This window comes from Symphalangus syndactylus, chromosome 1 (genome assembly GCF_028878055.3).
Source record: "Symphalangus syndactylus isolate Jambi chromosome 1, NHGRI_mSymSyn1-v2.1_pri, whole genome shotgun sequence".
Lineage (NCBI taxonomy): Eukaryota > Metazoa > Chordata > Mammalia > Primates > Hylobatidae > Symphalangus > Symphalangus syndactylus.
Window position 1 is genome coordinate 42113649 of NC_072423.2, and position 19512 is coordinate 42133160.

General features: G+C 37.8%; 1 protein-coding gene and 1 long non-coding RNA gene across 3 annotated transcripts in view; one reads left to right on the forward strand and one right to left on the reverse strand.

Moving 5' to 3' along the window:
- LOC129458060 (uncharacterized) overlaps window positions 1–19512 on the forward strand; it is a 223926-nt gene that overhangs the window by 21013 nt on the left and 183401 nt on the right. The window lies entirely within an intron of this gene.
- LOC134732011 (zinc finger and SCAN domain-containing protein 5B-like) lies at window positions 10679–19393 on the reverse strand. Of its 2 annotated transcripts, XM_063614014.1 has the most exons (2): window positions 19374–19393; window positions 10679–12002 (listed from the first exon to the last, which is right to left on the reverse strand). In XM_063614014.1, exons 1-2 carry the CDS (start codon window positions 19391–19393, stop codon window positions 10886–10888), a joined length of 1137 nt encoding a protein of 378 aa, XP_063470084.1. In that variant the 3' UTR covers window positions 10679–10885. The 2 variants fall into 2 exon arrangements, with proteins under 2 accessions (XP_063470084.1, XP_063470082.1); XM_063614012.1 differs by lacking the exon at window positions 19374–19393 and having other exon boundaries at window positions 10679–12373.

Sequence of the window (19512 nt, forward strand, 5' to 3'; positions counted from 1 at the left end):
TAATTGACAAGGACTGACCAATTGTTAACTCTTATTATCATTATGCTTTCCAGAACTGGAAAGAAGTTGTTCCATAGTCATCGTTTCCCATTGTTTGGTCATCTGTGTGGGAGATCTTTTTTTTTTTTTTCCTCTCACACTAATCTGAAGTGTTTTATTTTAGGGACATAAAGCTTCCTCTGAGTCTTTGCTTTTGGTTGCGTCCTTTCAGATTATTTTTCAGATCCAAACTGCTTTGTGATGGGTGTAATTATCTATTTCCTTAAAGACTAAATATCACACTGATTTGTAGGACAATTAATTGAGACAATTATGTGAACTGCTTATCTTTATTTTATGTGATGTAGGCACAGCTCATGTGTCCTCCAGTCTTGGGATGTAAGCAGTGAATTAGGTTTCAGAAGAGTTCAGTGATTTTGCTATTTCAGGTGGCAAAACAAAACATACCATCCATTTCTAAGGGAATGGACAGCCCTTTTACATCTCCCCTTTAGCCCACACTGATCTTCCTTTTTCTCCAGGTATCAATGTGATTTCAATAGTGTGGTGCATATTGCGACACTGCCAGCCTTGGGAAGACCGGGCAATCCACGTCCAGTGTGCTCTCTGATTAATTCTCTCATTTGATACACATTCTTCTGTAGAGTTGTCAATACAGATATTATTCTTCCAAATTTCAGGTGATAAAACTGAGGCTCCAAAGAATAAAATAATTTATTAAATGGTAATGAATGAGGAAAATAAACATGCTGGGTATAATAAACAAACCGGTCTAGGACCAGTTTCCCCATAATCAACAGATTCCAGTCAAACAGCAAAACAGCAAATATAAGTAAATTAAAAAAAAAAAACACACGAAAATCGTAACACCTTAATTTGAATGCAAAGGCAAACAACAACATTTACAACAATGAAGTTAAGACTCTTAAAGCTTTTCCAGTAAATTGCCTGATTATATTTGATAACTTCTTTCATATAAGAACATTTTATTTTTACCCTCTACTTAAGTGTCTTTCTAGCTTAATCTTACAAATAGCATATTCAGTTCATACATACATAGCTAGAAACACTTCTTGTGATTTTCTCCCTCCTTGCTCATGTTTTTTTCTGTCTCTCCCTTTTTTTATGATTATGGCAACATTGACAGCTGTGTTCATTGCGCTCTATGGCTGCCTATACCTTTAAGTACCTAGCTTGGAAATCATTTTGTCCCTCTAGATTTGAAAAATTACACCCCGTCTTCCAATTCAAGATACACTGAGACAGAGCTGTGCTGTCTGCAAGAATATTAGTTCTGAGAATAGGATTGCTGTTTGCACCACACACTCCGCTCTCTTGCCAGCAATAATCAAAGCGAGCTTGTATTTCTTTAATGACAAAGCCTCCCGGTGTGTTAATTTGGTTCTCAGTGACACTACATCTTGTCAGAGGAGTGAGAGAAATGGGAAAACATACACTAATATCACTGTCAGCCAAGTGGCACATTTTTCTATGTAATCCATCTCCGGAAAGCAAGGGTCTTTGGCTCCCACCTCTTGGTGAATCTCTAGGCTCTGTGAGTGCTGCAGACTCAAACTTCTCATTACGTCCAAGGGTAGGACTTTTCCCCTGTGACTGCTCACTCTGGCCCAAAGAAAATTTGTTTCTTTGCCATGATTTAGGGGCATCATCTCTCTACTGTCCCCTAAATGTGTTTTATCCCATAGTACAGAAGAAAGAGGGGGTATATCATCAGACGGACTTCGCTCTAACTGACTCTCTGATGGTGGGAGAATTATCCTAGTGTCAGTACCCTCGTTTGTAAGATGATGACATTGACACTTAACTCTTAGACCATGGTAAGGATTAAGAATAATACCTGAATTGCTTTGTGGCCACAATATTTATCCACTTCTCTTCTCAGAACTGAGGTTGAGTTGTGAAGCAACAAAATAACAACTTAGCTCAGAGGCTATCTTGAGATACAATTCTAGGTATTTCAAATGTGGCTAAAATGGGGAGCTGAGGCCAAGAGTGTCATCCCACACAGTTTCTGGAATATCTGTCTGCTCATATCAAATATTTCAAAACTGGGGGCTCATCGAGCCCAACCTGTAAACCTTTAAAGTTCCAATGATCATTCTTTGGCCAGTACAGTCACTCGTGTTGTCAATTAATTTTAAGTACCACCATTCTTCTGGGTTTTGTAGACAACTTTCTTCTACCTCCTATTCTTGGGCAATTCCTTACTCTTCAAGCTTGCATTTTAGCATCGGGTTTCTTTCTCAGATGTTAATGCTTACACTAATGGTTGTTGGTTCTAGAAATCATTATTATTCCTTTGAATTAGCAAATGTGTCCCAAATAGCTTGCTAAAGAGGAACTGGCACTTTCTTTTCCTCTTTCCTTTCTTGTCAAGAATGCTCTGGGTTCACAGCAACCACTGGAGCCTGTCAGCATGCCCATCAGACTGCAAACCAGCCCAGCTGAGGGGAGCACTTGCGGGAAGTTCTCAGGGTCTGCCTGTTTGGTTTGCCTCTTCCTGTTTGCCTTGTAGCTTTAAATAATGCGGTTACTTCACAACCACTTGTTTTTTGAGTAGGGAACAGGGCATATTTTTCTAGCAGATAAATGACTTCCCACCATTCACTCTTTGTTATTTCCCCTTTCTGAAGGGCAGTCTGATGAATGCAGGGCAATGTGTAATACATGTTTTCCTGTTTTCTGCTCTTTCTCCATTGGGCTTGTCAGTCAGTCGTGGGCTTGGTTCTGAGGAGGATGTGGCATTCATGACAAAGAAGTCAAAGAGCGTTTGTGTGATTAACCTTCTCAGAGAGCACATATTCTGATTCTGTGTGAAAATCAGGTTCCAGGGACAGTTAACAATACCCATGATGCTCAGTATACAAGCCATGAGATGAGAAGTCAGTCATTAATAAAAGAGAGTCATAGAAACTCAGTATTACATCACTATTTCCTGAGATATCATATCAGACAACCTCTGTAGTAACCCATTGGTGAATTGTGATATGATATTGTTGATGAGACACTAATCAAGTGCTTAAATTTACTATGGAGAAAAATAGAGAAAATAATGTGTTTAGGGTCTAGGCCATTTTGGCAAAAGTTCTTTGACCATTCATCATTTCTGATCTTACATCCCACAACAAAAATTTCCCTCTGTATCATTGCCCCATCTTCTTGGCTGAAGGCTCAGGGTCTAGCCAGCTTTCTATCTCAGTTAAGCTTTACCCTTCTATTAGCAAATTTTGGAGCCCCTTTCTGCCTCTAGAGGTTGGTTAATGTCTACTAGTTCCAGGGGAGGAGATTGACGTTGCCCACCTGTCTCATGCCAGTGATATTGAGAGGAACTAGTTGTCCGAGTAGCAACTAGGAATATAAATTGATTTTCAGCACTGCATTCATAATGCCAATTTTTCAAATTAGATTTTTATCAAAAAATATCAATTTAGCTTTAATTTATATTTCCTAAATACATTAAAAATAAGGTATGGGTAGGTAATGGATTCAGGCCATGGGTAGTTCTGGTTTGTGAAATCATTCAGGGTCATACTGAATAAGAAAATTTTGTTTATCTGGTGGGATCTTAGAAGGTCTCCTAACTCAATATGTCAACAGCCTACCTAATTTGCAATCATAGTTACCACTTAGTTTATTCCAAAACCTCTTTTAACAATAAAGCCTTTCTCACTGGATATGCAAATATCTTATTATAAATGAACATTTATTTTAGGACACAGGAATAGGACTAGATACAAAGTTGAGTAGTCAGGAAAATGACTAAGGGAAGGGTATTGAGTGTAAAGATGAGGTATATTGGGTGTACAGTTTTTGCTTAATACATATTTTTTTCCAAAAGCTGTCCCCTTGACATATCTTGGCAAGATAAATGCAATGTGGTAATCAAATCAAGTGCTGGGCTCCGAGGCCCCAGATGGAGGGTCATGAGTCAGCCATCATTCCTTGGTCACTCCTGATGGCAACAAGCAATGAAAACCCATCTTCAAACCTCTTCAGAGGCACCAAATGTTCCCTTCACCTCTTCTAGTGTGAAGGAGCCGCATCAGCCAAGTATGATAATCTCCTCCTGCTGCTCTGTCATTCTCTTCAGTTGGAATGATCATGAAGGAAAAAGGAAAATCATCTGGGCCCTTGGATCAGCCAGAGCAGATCCCTGGATTTGAGAATCATAAGTTCACAATTCTGAAGTGAGGGATTATTCTGTAGAACCTCCAGTGTGTCAGAAGAAGGGAAAAGGTCTTATAGGAGAAAGAATGAGAGAGGCTAACGTGAGTCCGACTGACAGCAACTCTTACACTGGAGGCTCAGTGGCCTCCAGCATTTCCCTTGCTCTTGCCTTAAGAGCTACACCTATCCATTGGGAAAGAATGATCCCTATTATCTCCCACTGAGAATTTCACGAAAGCCACAGTAGGGAGGAAGAAGAAGCTGTACAAGAGTTTGTCTACAACTGAAAGGAACATGGACGGACTTCAGCAATGACAACACTGCGACCTGATTCCTTCTCCTAGTATGACAATTAGGATAGGATGTAGGCCTTTATGTATGGCATAGGGTAAAAGTGTGATGCTATCTCAGAAAGACTAATCACCATATAATAATAAACAACAACATTGACTTAAGCCGAAACAATATTTTAGGCATGGTATGCATTCTTATGTGGTAAAGGGCATGGGAAGAGCTGATGAAGAAATTAAAGGTGTGTCATTGACTTTAAGCTGCTTGTAGCCTAACTGAGAATTTGAAACCTATATAAAGGAAATAGTTTAGGGACTAACACCAATAAAAATATTGAAAAAAGCAACATTGTTAACACCTTAAATAAGGCCACAAAACAATGGTTTGTTTAATTTTTTTTTTTGGCATTTCCCAAAGCAGCAAAGATTGCAAGAAGGCAGAAAGGGAGTGAAAAGAATGTAAGAATGAATGTGAAGAAAGGCAAATTTAAATTCCCCTGTATTCCTTGTTTGAATTTAAAAGTTAACCATTAAGAGGAAAGTTTCTCTCACTTTATAGAGCTTAGATTTCCCTCCTACTTCTTTGGTTATCAAAAATTCACAGATCTACAGCAAGTCTTGTCTTTTCTGTGAAGCCTGAGTTTATCATTCTCGCTCACAGAGATGTTTTCCTTAAGTTTTTTTTTGTTTGTTTGTTTTCATTTACCTTTTTTCCTATTCTGACTTGGTCCGTAGTTTCTAATGGTGGGTGTCAAGCCTCTTAGGGGAGGTATCTGAAGGACTTTGTCCTTGATGAGAGAGGATCTCAAGGCTAAAAGAGCCATAGATGAAGCCTTGGGGGTTGATATCTTTGTGAAGACAAGACCAGGATGAGAGACAATTGTTTCTTCCAAAGAGTTGATAGACTGTCACAGAAAGAAGTAAGTAGGTTTCTCCTCCAGTGTTCCAGAGCACAGAACTAGGGCTAATAGGTAGAAAGTATTAAAAACAAATTAAAGATTCCAAAATAGAACATAGAATAGTGGCCTTCACTTCATCTACAATATTCAAGACAAACACTTTGTCATCAGTTAGAAACATTTGTGTAGGGAATCCTTAAACTGGTTTCTAGGTTGGAATAGATTAGATTATTTCAATGATTCCTTATAAATTTAAGACTCTAGGCTGGGTGTGATGGCTCATGCCTGTAATCCTAGCACTTTGGGAGGCCGAGGCAAGTGGATCACCTGAGGTCAGGAGTTCAAGATTAGCCTGGCCAACATGGTGAAACCCCACCTCTACAAAAATACAAAAATTAGTTGGGCATGGTGGCGGGTGCCTATAATCCCAGCTACTCATGAGGCTGAGGCAGAAGAATTGCTTGAACCAGTGAGGCGGAGGCTGCAGTGAGCCGAGATTGCGCCATTACACTCTAGCCTGGGTGTCAGAGTGAGACTCCCTCTCGAAAAAAAAAAAAAATATATCCTATTATGTCAAAACTATAGCATGAATTATATATACTTTATATATGGTCTGTATTTATGCTTAAAAATTCAAATATTGGTAAGAGCTGAGAAAATCACAGGTAAATGACTCACTCAGACTTCAACACCCTTATATTTTGTATAAATCTTTCTAGAAATTTATTTATATGTAAATTTCCTAAAAATAAATATTTCACATATTATTATCTAGTCTGTTTTTCCATTTCAGTAGTACATCATGAGCATCTTCCTTTGCCAAAAGATGTAGATCCAAGTCATTTTTATAGTTATGTATTAATCAATTTCCTATTATTGAACATTAAGATTCTAATTGTTTGCTATTGTAAATAATGGCACAGTGCAAATCCTTATACACATATCTTTTAAAATTTGTCAAATCATTTCTTTAATAATTATTACATTCTTATTTAATTTAGCAAACCAACTTTATGTAAACTCTTAATACTTTTAAGACATAAAGAAAAATTGCCTTCCAAAAAAGTGGAATAAATTCCTTCAGTGGCTGTATGCGAGAGAGCCTGTTTATCTAAACTCCTGCCAAAAGTGAACAGTATCTGTTTTAGATCTTTGCCCATTTGACAGGTGAAAAATTATATCTTGTTTTAATTTGTTTTTCCTTCATGACTAGTAAAATTGAATGTTTTTTCATGCATTTATAAGTCATTTATAATTATTCTTCTGTGAATTGCCTATTTATATTCTTTGCTCATTTTTCTCCTGGAGCATTCTTATTGATTTATGACAACTGTTTGTATATTAATGATATTAGCCTTTTTATTTATGTTGCTCTTATTATTTTCCATTTTATTACTTGTCTTTAACTTATATCATACTTTAAAAAAAAAGTTTTACATTTTTATTTATTTGAATGTCTCAGTATCTTTTTTTAAAACTTCTGGTTTCACACCATGGTTTGAAAGTTCTTTTCACATGAAGGTGTGAATATTAATTTTTAAAGGCTTTTTAAAAATATAATTTACTTTATTCTTTACCCTAGAATGTCTCATGCAGTTCTGGGCTTAATGTTCATTGACTGATTGAGAATCGAGTCACTGGTAAAAATATGCATATAGTTTCAGCAGAAAAATAGAGTCCTTCCTTTTGCTTTTTCTGATCAGAGCCCTTCTTATATATTTCCTTTGTATTTACCTTCTAAAATATGGTTTTAGGTAGACTTATGAAATAAACCTCACTAAGAAATTTTGCATTGTTTGAAAAAGAGGGCTGAATATAGAGTAGTTTTATTATTACAAGATGGATTTTTTCATCTGTGTGTGTGTGCATACTTGCAAAGGCACATAACAGACATACACATTCACACACAACTGAAACTTATCTATAATTCTTCTCTTAATGTTCTAAAATCCTTGGATTTCTAAAAACATTGCAAGTTCATTTGTGGTAATCACATTCATTTATTCCTCTACAATTTGTAGGCTTTATAAGTATGCACTGATAGTTATTTTGATTATTTAATAAATCTTTATCATTGTAATTGTCAATGGTGAAGTAATTTCTTAAGCATTTTCTCTTTGTAAGTCACTATGGAAGGCATTATGGAGATAAAAACTAAAAAAGAAATGTAACTGTCTGGAAGCAGAAGTAAAACACATTGAAAAGGGAAGTGGCTAGAGGTTATGAAGCTCCTACAATTATCAGAGAAAGAGGTGACAGGGACCTGAACCATGCCAATGGCCATGGCCATGGGAAAGAGGAGAAAGAATAAACATGAACTATGTTGCAGCAAGAATACTGTCAGTATCATTAAAAAGTCAGTTTCAAGGCATAAGGAGTCAGGCCCATATGTCAGGGAAAGAAAAATCATGCTATCAACAAATAGTAAGGATCATAAAAGGAAAGGTATAGTGAAAGATGAGTTTGATTTTTGACACATTCAATCAAATGAGAACAATGTACATTTGGGAAGAGGATAATATGTGTGTGTTGGCCTGACTGTGAGTCTGGCTTTTGCCACTTAGCATCACACAAGAAGAACCAAATTTCCTACAGTCCTAGAAATGTATACAATAGTTAAAAAATTATTTGTAAGAGAAAGAATAGGAATTTGCTAAGAGGGAAGAAGGAAAAATCACTTTCAGATTAAATATGTAGTATGTGTAAAGAGAGGATAAATGAAATAGTATGGCTAGTCATAGAGCTACAACCAGGTTAGTATTTATGAAATGGGAAGTGGGACTAAAAGCATTGTGAGGGATGAGACTTGATTCTCTGTCTTCTCTGCAAGAACCTGGAGGTTATGCCTCTGAGATGACAAAGATGCAATCAGCTGAACCTTGAGTTATCAATTGGCAGAAAGCTTCCAGATCTACACTACTAACATTTAGAACGTTTGTTTCAGCAGCTAAAGTACCAAACATGGTACCTACCCTATAATTATTTTAATTTTAAAAGCAGTAACACATGCTAAATGATCATTATAATATCTAGCACCAGTACATAATTTCAATAACCCTGTAACAATTACCACTAACTGTATATATAACTATATTATATATATATATATGTAATATGATTGTAATTTACTCTTTCTTGAACAATTGAGAAATGGAAAAGTAAATAAAATCCAATGTTCAACAGTCTGAATTAGGAATTCCTCAACTACCTCACCTTACCAGGAATCTTGCTTATAATACTCAACATTATGAATTTCACTTATTTATTGGTTCATACAGTTTTTACACCAATTAGACTATATGCTTTGAGGTTGGATACTGCATTTTATATGTCATTACTTCTCTAGAGTCATCCAGCATAAAGTGTGGTACAAAAGAGCAGGCAATAAATATTAATTAGATTAATAAAAGATATAAGTTGGTAAACTTGGAAGAAAGCATAGAGATTGTAGACTCAACTCTTTATTTTTTTTTAAGATGAAAAAACTGGGTCCAGAGATGTTAAATAATTTCCTCAGTATCATGCAGCTGGTTAGTGGAATGGCTTAGAATCACATTCAGTTTTCCTGAAATACTGTTTCCACTATATTGTACACTTCTTCCATTAAGTTGGACAACAAAGAATGCTTCCATAAAATAACTGGTGGGATTTTGATTACTTTGAAGGTTTCTGTGAGCTACTGAGTCTTCTCTGTAATAACTGCTAAAGTTAATAAGTTCCCAGGAAGATGAAGGGGCAGCTTACAGGAAACCACAGACAGGAATTGAGCATGGAACTTTTCTTGAAGCTCAGCAACCTTATATACACACCTGCAAAGGGGCATCAAAGAGACACTTATAAAACCACAATAAGATTCTTGCTTTTTTCCAATTTTTGAGAGCGTTAGCTTCTGCTGCCTGCAGCTATGAAAAACGAAATAGCTTCCAGGAGACATTGCTTGGGCTAATGAAACTTTAGAACCCAAAACCAAAATTTGCCACAGAGGGAGGGACTTGAGATAGTTTTGTCAGTGCACAGATGTGGCAGGAGTGTTCAAAGGAAGGAAACAAAATTAAGAAACAACAGCCCTCTCCCTTTACCACCAAGACCCACTGATTTCAAATTTACTGAGAGAGCAATTTAAGAAACATCTGGCACATTAGAGAGATATAAGAGAGCCAGAACACCAGAGGAGTGAATCTAAAGATCCACCTGGTGGGGCCTACATATAAGTAGGTCATGATGCTTTTGTGTCCAAATAGACACAGCCTCCAAGGCAGATGCAGACATGCACTCCTAAGGCATCTTAATCTCAAAGCCAGAATCCTAGAGGTGGAAGTGGGAAATCTGTCCCTTCTCCTTCATTCATAAGGACACATATAGATATACACTAACCAAGGGTACAAGGGAAAGAGAAAGAGGATAAGGAAGCAAGCTGATTCCATTATGTTAAAGACAGGAAGGACCTTATTTTTAAGTGAATTGTGATCCAAATAAAAATGATATTTTGAAACGAAACAGGAGAGGGGTGAGATTTACATGGCATTAATGCATTGTTAATTTTGTCTTTTCAGATATCCAAGTGTCAAAATGTGCCTTGTGTTTTTTTGTTGCCAAATTCTGTATCTCGTTGTTTAATAACTGGAGTGAAGGATGGATGTGTGGGAGTGACATCTTTGAAGGAAATACACCTATGTTGGTTTAGGCTCCAGGAAGATGGGACAAGAGTAGCTTCAGCTTTAAGCAATTATGTGGAAATACTTTGTTTCATAAGAAAATCAAGTGTGAACTATCACCTTGTCTTATCTATCATAATGGCTTGGTGTGTAGGTCAACTCATATAGTAAATATAAGACCGTCTTGGAATTCCTAAATACTATATAGATGCTAAGCATAATGCTGAACTCAGAATATCTAAATTTTAAGCTCAGATGATCTAAATTATCATTGTCATTTCAACTCCCTATTCTTATTCTCCCCTTCCTATTCTATCATCCAAGTAACTAATCATTGAATTAGACTTATAATCTAAAACAAAGGAGGTGCAATTTTGCTTGAGTCTGTGCTACTCCAACCATATCTAAATAATTAAGTCAAGTTCTTAACAGTGTCATTTTAAAGTACATTGCTACCACTAGCAACCTGAATGGTAGAAAATATAACTGTTCAGTCGGAATAAGAAAAGACTACCTTTGGTTACTTAAATGACGTCTATAAAAGAGAATGTCAGGTGAAAAATAAACAATGTTTAAGAGAGAGTCCAGCAGTGGACTGGGTCTGACTGAAATGACTTTAAAGGATGTTTCTTTCTCCAGTCTTGACTTTCTTTTTTTTTTTTTTTTTTTTTTTTTTTTTTTTTTTTTTTTTTTTTTTTTTTTTTTTTTTTTTTCATGGGGGAGGATAAATATTTACTCAAACATCTGGGCAATTCCTACCGAGTGCTTTATGTGTATATGTAATCTGGTAACATTGGAGAAAAACCATCATTCACTGTCTCTTGGGGTGGAGGATGAGGACCTGACTCTGGAATCACTGGGAGGTGGTTTCCTGGTGTGTTTTCAGGTGACGCTTGAATGTCCCCAGCTGACGGAAGGCCTTTTGACATATGGGACATTTGTAGGGCTTCTCTCCGGAGTGGGTGCGCTGGTGAACATTCAGGTTCCCCTTGTGGCTGAAAACTTTGCTGCAGTATTTACATTTGAACGGCCTCTCCCCGGTGTGGACCCTCTTGTGTCCCTGTAAGGTGGACTCGTGGGCGAACCGCTTTTGGCAGACGTCACACGTGTAGGGCCTCTCGCCAGTGTGGATTCGCTGGTGAACTCGGAGGTCTGACGGCTGCAAGAAGCGCTTCCGACAGAGATCACATTGAAAGGGTCTGTCTCCTGTGTGTGATCTCATGTGGATACTTAGCTGGGAAAAATACTTAAATGATTTATTGCACACTTCACATGCAAAGGGCGGCAGGGCCTTGACTTCTTGGCCACTGGGGTGACTGCCTGGGCCCGCAGGGCCTGCGGAATGAACTGGATTGATCTCAGCTTGTCCCGGGGATTCACTGGTGCCCACAGGTGTGACTTCTCCTTGAGGCTCTTCTTGGGAAATGGAGGTGGCGTCTGGTTTGCTTCTTTTGGGACCTCTCAGATTCAGAGCGTCTCCTCTGCTCCCGCTGTGAGTCGAAGCTTCTCTCTCCACAATGGAGGCAGAAGGTGTGTCAGCATCCACATTTTCCACAGAGGCTATTTTCTGGGGTTCCTTCCCCTCCTTAGCTCCCACCACACTGGGACTGTTTGGAAGCTGAGGCTCTGGGGATGTCAGTCCTGGGTTCTCTTCGCTGTTTTCCTTCAGATCCTTCTCCAAGGTCTGCTTGGGTCTCGGAGACTTTGGGTCACCTTTTGTGTCAATACTCTTGTGTAGCACAAAGTCCTCTCCCTGCCTCCTGGACAGTGCAGGGACCCTGGGTAGGGTCTGCAGCTCTCGGCGGGCCTGGCCTTCCTCCAGACGCATGTGGTTCACAGAGGAGGCCCGCTGGCTGGACACACCTCTCTGATCATCTCTGACACTGGTGGGGGCTTCAGCCATCTCGACATCTGAGTCCAGCATAAGATATTCTTTGCCAAGCAAGTTGACCACAGACCATTTCTTGGGTCTTCTGTTATTTCGTAGCAAGTCCTCCAGGTCTTTGCAGCTCTGCACACCGTTCACCTTGACTAAGACCTGGAGCTCCTGGGGCATGGAGATCATGAACTGCTCCATCACCAGCATGTCCAGGATCTGCTCTTTGGTGTGGAGGTCGGGCCTCAGCCACAGATGGCACAGCTCAGTGAGTTTCCTCAGAGCCTGCACGGGGTCCGACTCCTCCGGGCAGCTGAACATCCTGAAGTTCACGTGACAAGTCTCAGGGTTCCTGTCACGATTTCCAAGTCGAGCTCCTGGGGAAGCCACAGACCGTGGCAGCTCTGACCCAGGGCTGTTGCAGGGTCCTCCCTGACCCCATGAGAGTGTCCAATTTGCAGCCATATCTAATGGAGAATTTTTTAATCAGTCTCTGAGAAAGCTCTTCCAGTAGCTGGTATCAAATTGAGACCTATTTACACAGGCCGCCCTTGGTTTTTCTCAGTAATATATTCACGGTTTGTTCAGAAGTCTCCTTCCTGGCTTCTGCCTCCAACTCGTGGGTCTGGGATGCGCTCTCCCCAGTCTTGACTTTCTATTTGGTTTCTGCAATTTTGAAATTCTACCTGTTGTTTGCAGTGAAGATGTCTATACAGAGGACCTTAATTGAGAAGTTTAACGTTATGATAGATCAGAATTCCAGTTCTTGGAGAAGACCACTTTATGAGTGAAGTGGGAAGACTGATAAATGTAGAGATGTGGGTGTCAATGCACAACAATAAAATGGAGCTTGGGTGGGTCAGTAAGGTCTATATCTAAAGTAGTGGATCTTATTCATGAAAAGAGTTGCCCCCACCCCCGACAGCATCTGGGCTATTTTAGTGACATTCAGAGGAGTAGTACTGCCAGTAGTGATACCAATAGTAGTAATAGCAGAGAGGACAAGCCAGTGAAAAGCTCATGATCTCAGATGCACATCCTGTCTGCATTATTCCCACTTCTGTTTTAAATCTAGGTTAATGCTCTGAAAACAGAGACACCCTTTTGAGCTTCAGATTCCATGGAGGTATGTGACCCTACCTAGATCTGGCATGTTTTCTAGACAGACAGATTCTTTTGTTTCTCAAAAGACCAATCATTTGTCTATGTTTTAATATGTCTATGTCCTACTATAGCTACGTAGGACATAGGCAAATTGGAATAGACTAAAGTCTATTTAAAACTACAGTACCCTGATCTAGAATTTAGCACCACCAGTGGAGGTTTGAATGCCTAGGGATTCCAAAATCTGAGGCCTTCATGGACAGAATTATTTTGGAAATTGTTTTTGGCCCTGGCTTGGCTCTGTTTGTGTTTGTATGTGTGTATATTATGATCATGTTAATTTTCAGATTTCTGTCTGATGCTTCCTATGTCTATCTGGATCTTCTGCTACTTAAAAACTTCACTCATTGTTTTGTTCTGTTTTATTCTTTGCTTCAGTTCTTGGCTCTGCTGACCTGCAACTCTGAATCTTGTTCATTTTTAGATTTATGACATACACTGTTCAGTGGCCATTGACACTTGCCGTTTTGTCTCTGGTAAAGATTATTCTTTGTTGTATTTCATTGAGAGAAGAGACAGTGAGAAAGTCAGGACCTAGGATCTCAAGTCCCTAACACTCAATTTTGTCCAGTCACATAGCATGATAACAAGAGGATTTAAGAGAGGAAATGTTGAAGAGGAATAGGGAACACATCCATGGCTTACGTCTATACAGCTTTGGTACCAGACCTTACAACTGGGCTGGGCTGTGTCTGAGGGCTCAGTAGCAATGACTAAATACAGCCATCCTGGTTTCCTTCCCTGAACCTTGATGATTTAATATTCTGACAATGAGAAGCAGCAGCAAACACAAAACAGAGGAAAGCTCATCCAGGCATGTGTTTCTTCTCCAAGTATCAGCAGCTGGTTTAGATCTCCATTACCTGCCATTTTTTCATCAGTTCTCTTCCTGGTCTGGTTAGATATTGCAAGTGTCAGGACTCCTCACTAGTGGAATGCATCTCAGGCTAGATTCATATTAACCCCCAATATATTTCTGAGAAACAGATTTTCATAAAGATGACCAAAAAGCAGTTTCCATAGAAGAAATGATACCTAATAACACAAGAGTTTTTAACCTTCATGATATCATAAACTCTGGGTCCTGGCTGGCACCTAGATGGAAAAGCACAACTGGCCTTAAACCAGGCCAGTATTCCTCCTTCCCAGAGCTTAGCCTGGAATGAAATCTTGAACTACTGTTAGTGAGTGGCTTGTGTTGGTTCTACTAACTAAGGCCAGATTCATATAACTACGTAGTTTAAAGATGCTGTCTACTGAAGATTTTATGCCATATTAGTCATGTTCTGTTTTATTTTGCTGGACACATATTGTGAACATGTTTGAGTACGACCAGAGAGCAAGGGATATTTCAGAGGGGAGAGAGTGTCAAAAAAGAGTCAATATCTAAATACATGTTTTTGCAATCTGTAAAAACAATTTCTTTTGGAAAAAGAAACAAATAACTAAACCCCAGAATGTGCAAGTGGGTGATTCATATATTCTATAGAGTGAAAACGTTAAATTCTGAAAGCCTTTAGGCTGTGATTTTCTTGTCTTTCCTTGTAACTTAAAATAGATGGAGGAAAAAGACAGCAGAGAGAAGGAGGGGGAGTTAAATGAATCAAGAGGGGGACTGTCAAAGCTGCTATAAAGTCTGCAGGAAGGCAATAGCAGTAAGGAAAAGTAAAAAGGCTACAGTCATAAAGATGATGGCATTTGTGAAGCAGCGGAAAGAAATGTCAGGAGGGGTGCTCTCTAAATCTGAATAATATAGGACTTAGACATTTCACATTCTAAATTATTTTATCAGTTCAACAAATCCAGCTTCTACTACATTTTGCATGTGCAAATAATTGGGTGCTTCAATAAAAAGCCTTAGGTAACTCATTTATTCTATTACATGATATTACCATCAAGCATTATTATCACTATTTTAGATTGGGCTAGGTATGTTTCATAAGATTAGCTTTTAAGTTTATCAAAATTTGGTAATTCTCTAAGACAGTGATTTTCTAACCTGGCTGTGCTTTTGGATTGCTTGTATTTTTTAAAAATATGAATTCTTAGGGGACACCCAAAATCTGCATTTAAAATTCAGAATGTCGGAGTGATACATCTGGGAACTGGTGACATGATCCGCCACCTTGGGAGCCATGATTCTAAAACAATATAAAGAAATAAATCTATTAGTCAATATTTTGTCAATGCTATAAAAAGAGAAAATACATATTAAAATATTTACAACTTCAATATTTAAGGATTTAAACAAGTGAGCATACAAAAGAATAATTATTTTGCTTTCCATATGTGCCCGATGATAAGGTATGTAAATTGTGATGAGGTCAGTTTTGGTTAACATAGGTTTCCGATAAATACCTATTGGAAAAAAGATAGTTATGAATATATTAAAAGAGGATAAAAATAGGACTTATAAGTTAAAATGAAAAGGAAAAAGCAGCATCACTAGACTAGAAATCAGAAGAAATGTTCTCAATGTCATCTCTAAACTAGAAACTTGCTCAGCTGCTTCTGTAAAATAAGTCAACTGGTTTAAAACAAACCTCGAAGTCTCTTCAACTTCTAATGTTCTATAATTCCATGATTCTAGAGACGATTGTATTTCAGAGGCAGTATGTAATGAAATAATACATTCATTTGATATCTGAATATATTTTAATATATTTTAAATTACGTCTTGGCTTTTATCAATAATCAGCGTTACCTTACTTCAGTGATAAAAATGCCATTTCTTTACACTCCATCCAAGCTTTGAAGTAAAAGTCTCCTAGAGAGGTGAGCATGTTTTTCAGTTATAGGTGCTTAATGGCCAAGCTCGGTGGCTCATGCCTGTAATCCCAGCACTTTGGGAGGCCAAGGTGGTGGGTGGATCACTTGAGGTCAGGAGTCCGATACCAGCGTGGCCAAAATGGCAAAATCCCGTTTCTACTAATAGTACAAAAATTAGCCGGGCCTGGTGGTGTGCGTCTGTAGTACCAGCTACTCAGGAGTCTGACGCATGAGAATTGCTTGAGCCTGGAAGGCAGAGGTTGTAGTGAGCTGAGATCACGCCACTGCACTCCAGCTTGGGCAATAGAGCAAGACTGTCTCAAAAAGAAAAAAAAAAGTCCTTAATGATTCTGCCCGTCTTCAGTTTTCTGGATTTTCATGTTTTTTTTTCATGTTTTTTTTTTTTTTTTTTTCAAATTTCGTATATTTTAATTTACTTATTCTTTCATTCATACACTGATTCAACAATGTTGAGTGAATACCTAAAAGGTGCCACAGTTGTGCTAGGTACTAAAGAGACAAGGGAAAGTAAAATCAAGGGTAGTCTCCATTCCGTCAGAGTTTTATGGGCTAGTAGACAAAGAGATGTTAATCACATACTTTTACAATCCATATTAAATTTGCAGCCATTCTGAAGGAGGAAGGGCATTTAACCTATGAACTAAGAGTCAACTGTGTTTTCAGATGGGTAGAACTGGACTAGGCCAAGAGAGATAAGAAAACTCAAGGGAGAGAATCATTCATGTGAGAAAGTCCAATGGTTGAAAGCAACATGGAAAGTATGAAGGATTTTTAAAAAAGGCTGAGAAGACCAAGGATGGGTAGCAAGAGGGAGATGTTTTACAATTAGGTGTGAGTAATTGTTAGAGGAAGGACCCTGTAGAGCCCTGAAGGCCTTGTGAGATAGTCATCTGTGCTGTTGGCTAAATATTTGCTGCACTCCTTTTGAGCATAGGCTAGGATCATACCTCCCTACCCTTTTGGGGTCAGGTGAGGCCCTTTGACCTACTGTGATTTGAGGCATTCTAACAGGTGTGTAGTGGTATGACACTGTGGTTTCCATTTGTGTTTCTCTAATGAGTAATGATGTTGAACATTTTTCACGTTTTTATTTTCCATACATCTAATATATTTTTTGGTCGGTTCTATTTAAATATTTTGTCTATTTTTTAATTGAGATTTTTGCTTTATGCATTAAATTATGGAAACTATATATTATGGGTACAAGTCCTTTATAAGATATATGTTTTGCAAGCTTTCTTTCCTAATCTGTGGCATGTCTTTTCGTTTTCTAAACAGTGTTTTTTTGACAATCTAAAGTTATTAATTTCATTTTGTTTGCTTTTTTCAGTCAGCTCATTTATTTATTTATTTATTTGAGACAGAGTTTCACTCTTGTTGCCCAGGCCAGAGTGCAACGGTGCTATCTTAGCTCACTGCAACCTCCGCCTCCTGGGTTTGAGTGATTCTCCTTCCTCAGCCTCCCGAGTAGCTGGGATTACAGGTACCTGCCACCATGCCTGGCTAATTTTTGTACTTTTGGTAGAGACAGGGCTTCGCCATGTTGACCGGGCTGGTCTTGAACTCCTGACCTCATGTTATCTGCCCACCTCAGCCTCCAAAAGTGCTGGGATTACAGGCGTGAGCCACCGTGCCTGGCCAGTAAGCTCATTTAATAGTAGAAAAATTTCATTCACATAACAAGAGATTGAATAGTTTGCTTTTTGATATCCTTATGTTTTTGAAAAATCTGTATGATTATTTATTTGCAAAATATGTAATTTCAAACTATTTCATAAATTAACATACTATATTAGTATTAAACTGGATTTTATTAATATTCAGATTAATCGGGCCACATATCAATATGGAATATTATTCAACTATATTATACTAGTTTATTAGTAAAATAGAAGTATAAGCTCTCTTCATCTAACTTATTATGGGACGTTTATTCATGATTTTAGTTTGGACCTTTACATATCACACAAAGATGGGTTTTTCTCTAAATCTAGGTTAGTATTGATCTTCCTGAAGTGATCTTAAACACACATCAAAATAATTAATTTTGATGAAGTCTAGTTTATCAAACTATTAGTAAATATCCCATTTATAATACAAATAAAACAATAAAATATCCAGGTATGATATTTAGTAAGAAATGCATAATATCTGTATGAGGAAATATTTAAATATCTTGAAAACACACAAAAATAGACCTGAACAAATAGATACTCCATGTTGAATAATAGGTTATTTTTTGGATGCTAGGCCTGTTGATTCTGACATTTATACATTTATAGGAAAAGCAAGTAGGCAAGAACAGCCAGCAACATTTTGAATAGGTGCAATGATAATATTGATCCTCATTTTAAGTTAAAAATATACATTATCAGTATTTCTATTTAAAACACTTTGGTATCAGGATAAGAAAAACTAAATCCATTCATGGACTAGAACAGAAGACTAAAAAAATGAACTTATGGATATATGGAAATTTGGTATATAATAAAGGTGACATTTCAAATGACTATGGAAGAAATAGAGCTTTTGATAAACAGTTTAAAAAATATTCGATGGCCATAACATTTTATTACTTACTTTGCACGCATACACAAATAAATTTTAAATAAATCTTAGATAAAAATATAAAAAGAACATACAGGTGTATATTAGTCTGTTCTCACACTGCTAATAAAGACATACCCAAGACTGGGTAATTTATAAAGGAAAGAAGTTTAATGGACTCACAGTTCCACATGGCTGGGGAGGCTTCACAATCATGAGGGAAGGCAAAACAGAAGCAAAGGCATGTCTTACATGGCAGCAGGCAAAAACCTTGTGCAGGGGAACTCGCATTTATAAAACCATCAGATTTGTGAGACTTATTCACTATAATGAGAACAGTATGGGGAAAACCACCCCCATGATTCACCTGATTCAGTCATCCCCACCTGGCCCCATTCTTGACACATGGGGATTATTACAGTTCAAGATGAGATTTGAGTGGGGACACGCAGCCGCTCCATATCAAGTGCAATATAAAAATGGAATTATTTTATAATCTCCAATTGTGGAAAGTTTTTTCTCACAATGACTCAAAACCCAGAAGCAATAAAGGAAAAATATTAATACAAAAAGTAATGAGAAAAAACTGCCATGAGCATAGTCAAAACACAACAAATCAAAAAATAATTCTAAATTATATTAAAGAATATCTACTGAAATGTAAAATGTTCTTAAAAAATAGAGATGAAAAAACCTGAAAACGTGGCAGAAAAAAGAAACAGGAAAAAGATTTAAACATGGAGTTAATGGGGGTAGGGGGAGTGTGTGTGGGAAGTGGCTCTTAGATATATTAAAAAATAAATGCAGAAAACTACTTGGAAATACTGCTTTTCATTTATTAAATTAGCAAAACCCCTATTACCCACCTGTATTAGTCTGTTTTCATGCTGCTGCTAAAGACATACCAGAGACTGGGCAATTTACAAAAGAGGGAGGTTTAATTGGACTCACAGGTCCACGTTGCTGGGGAGGCCTCACAATCATGGCAGAAGGCAAGGAGGAACAAGTCACAGCTTATGTGTTTGGTCGCAGGCAAAAAGAGAGAGCTTGTGCAGGAAAACTCTCATTTTTAAAGCCATCAGATCTCCTGAGACTCATTCACT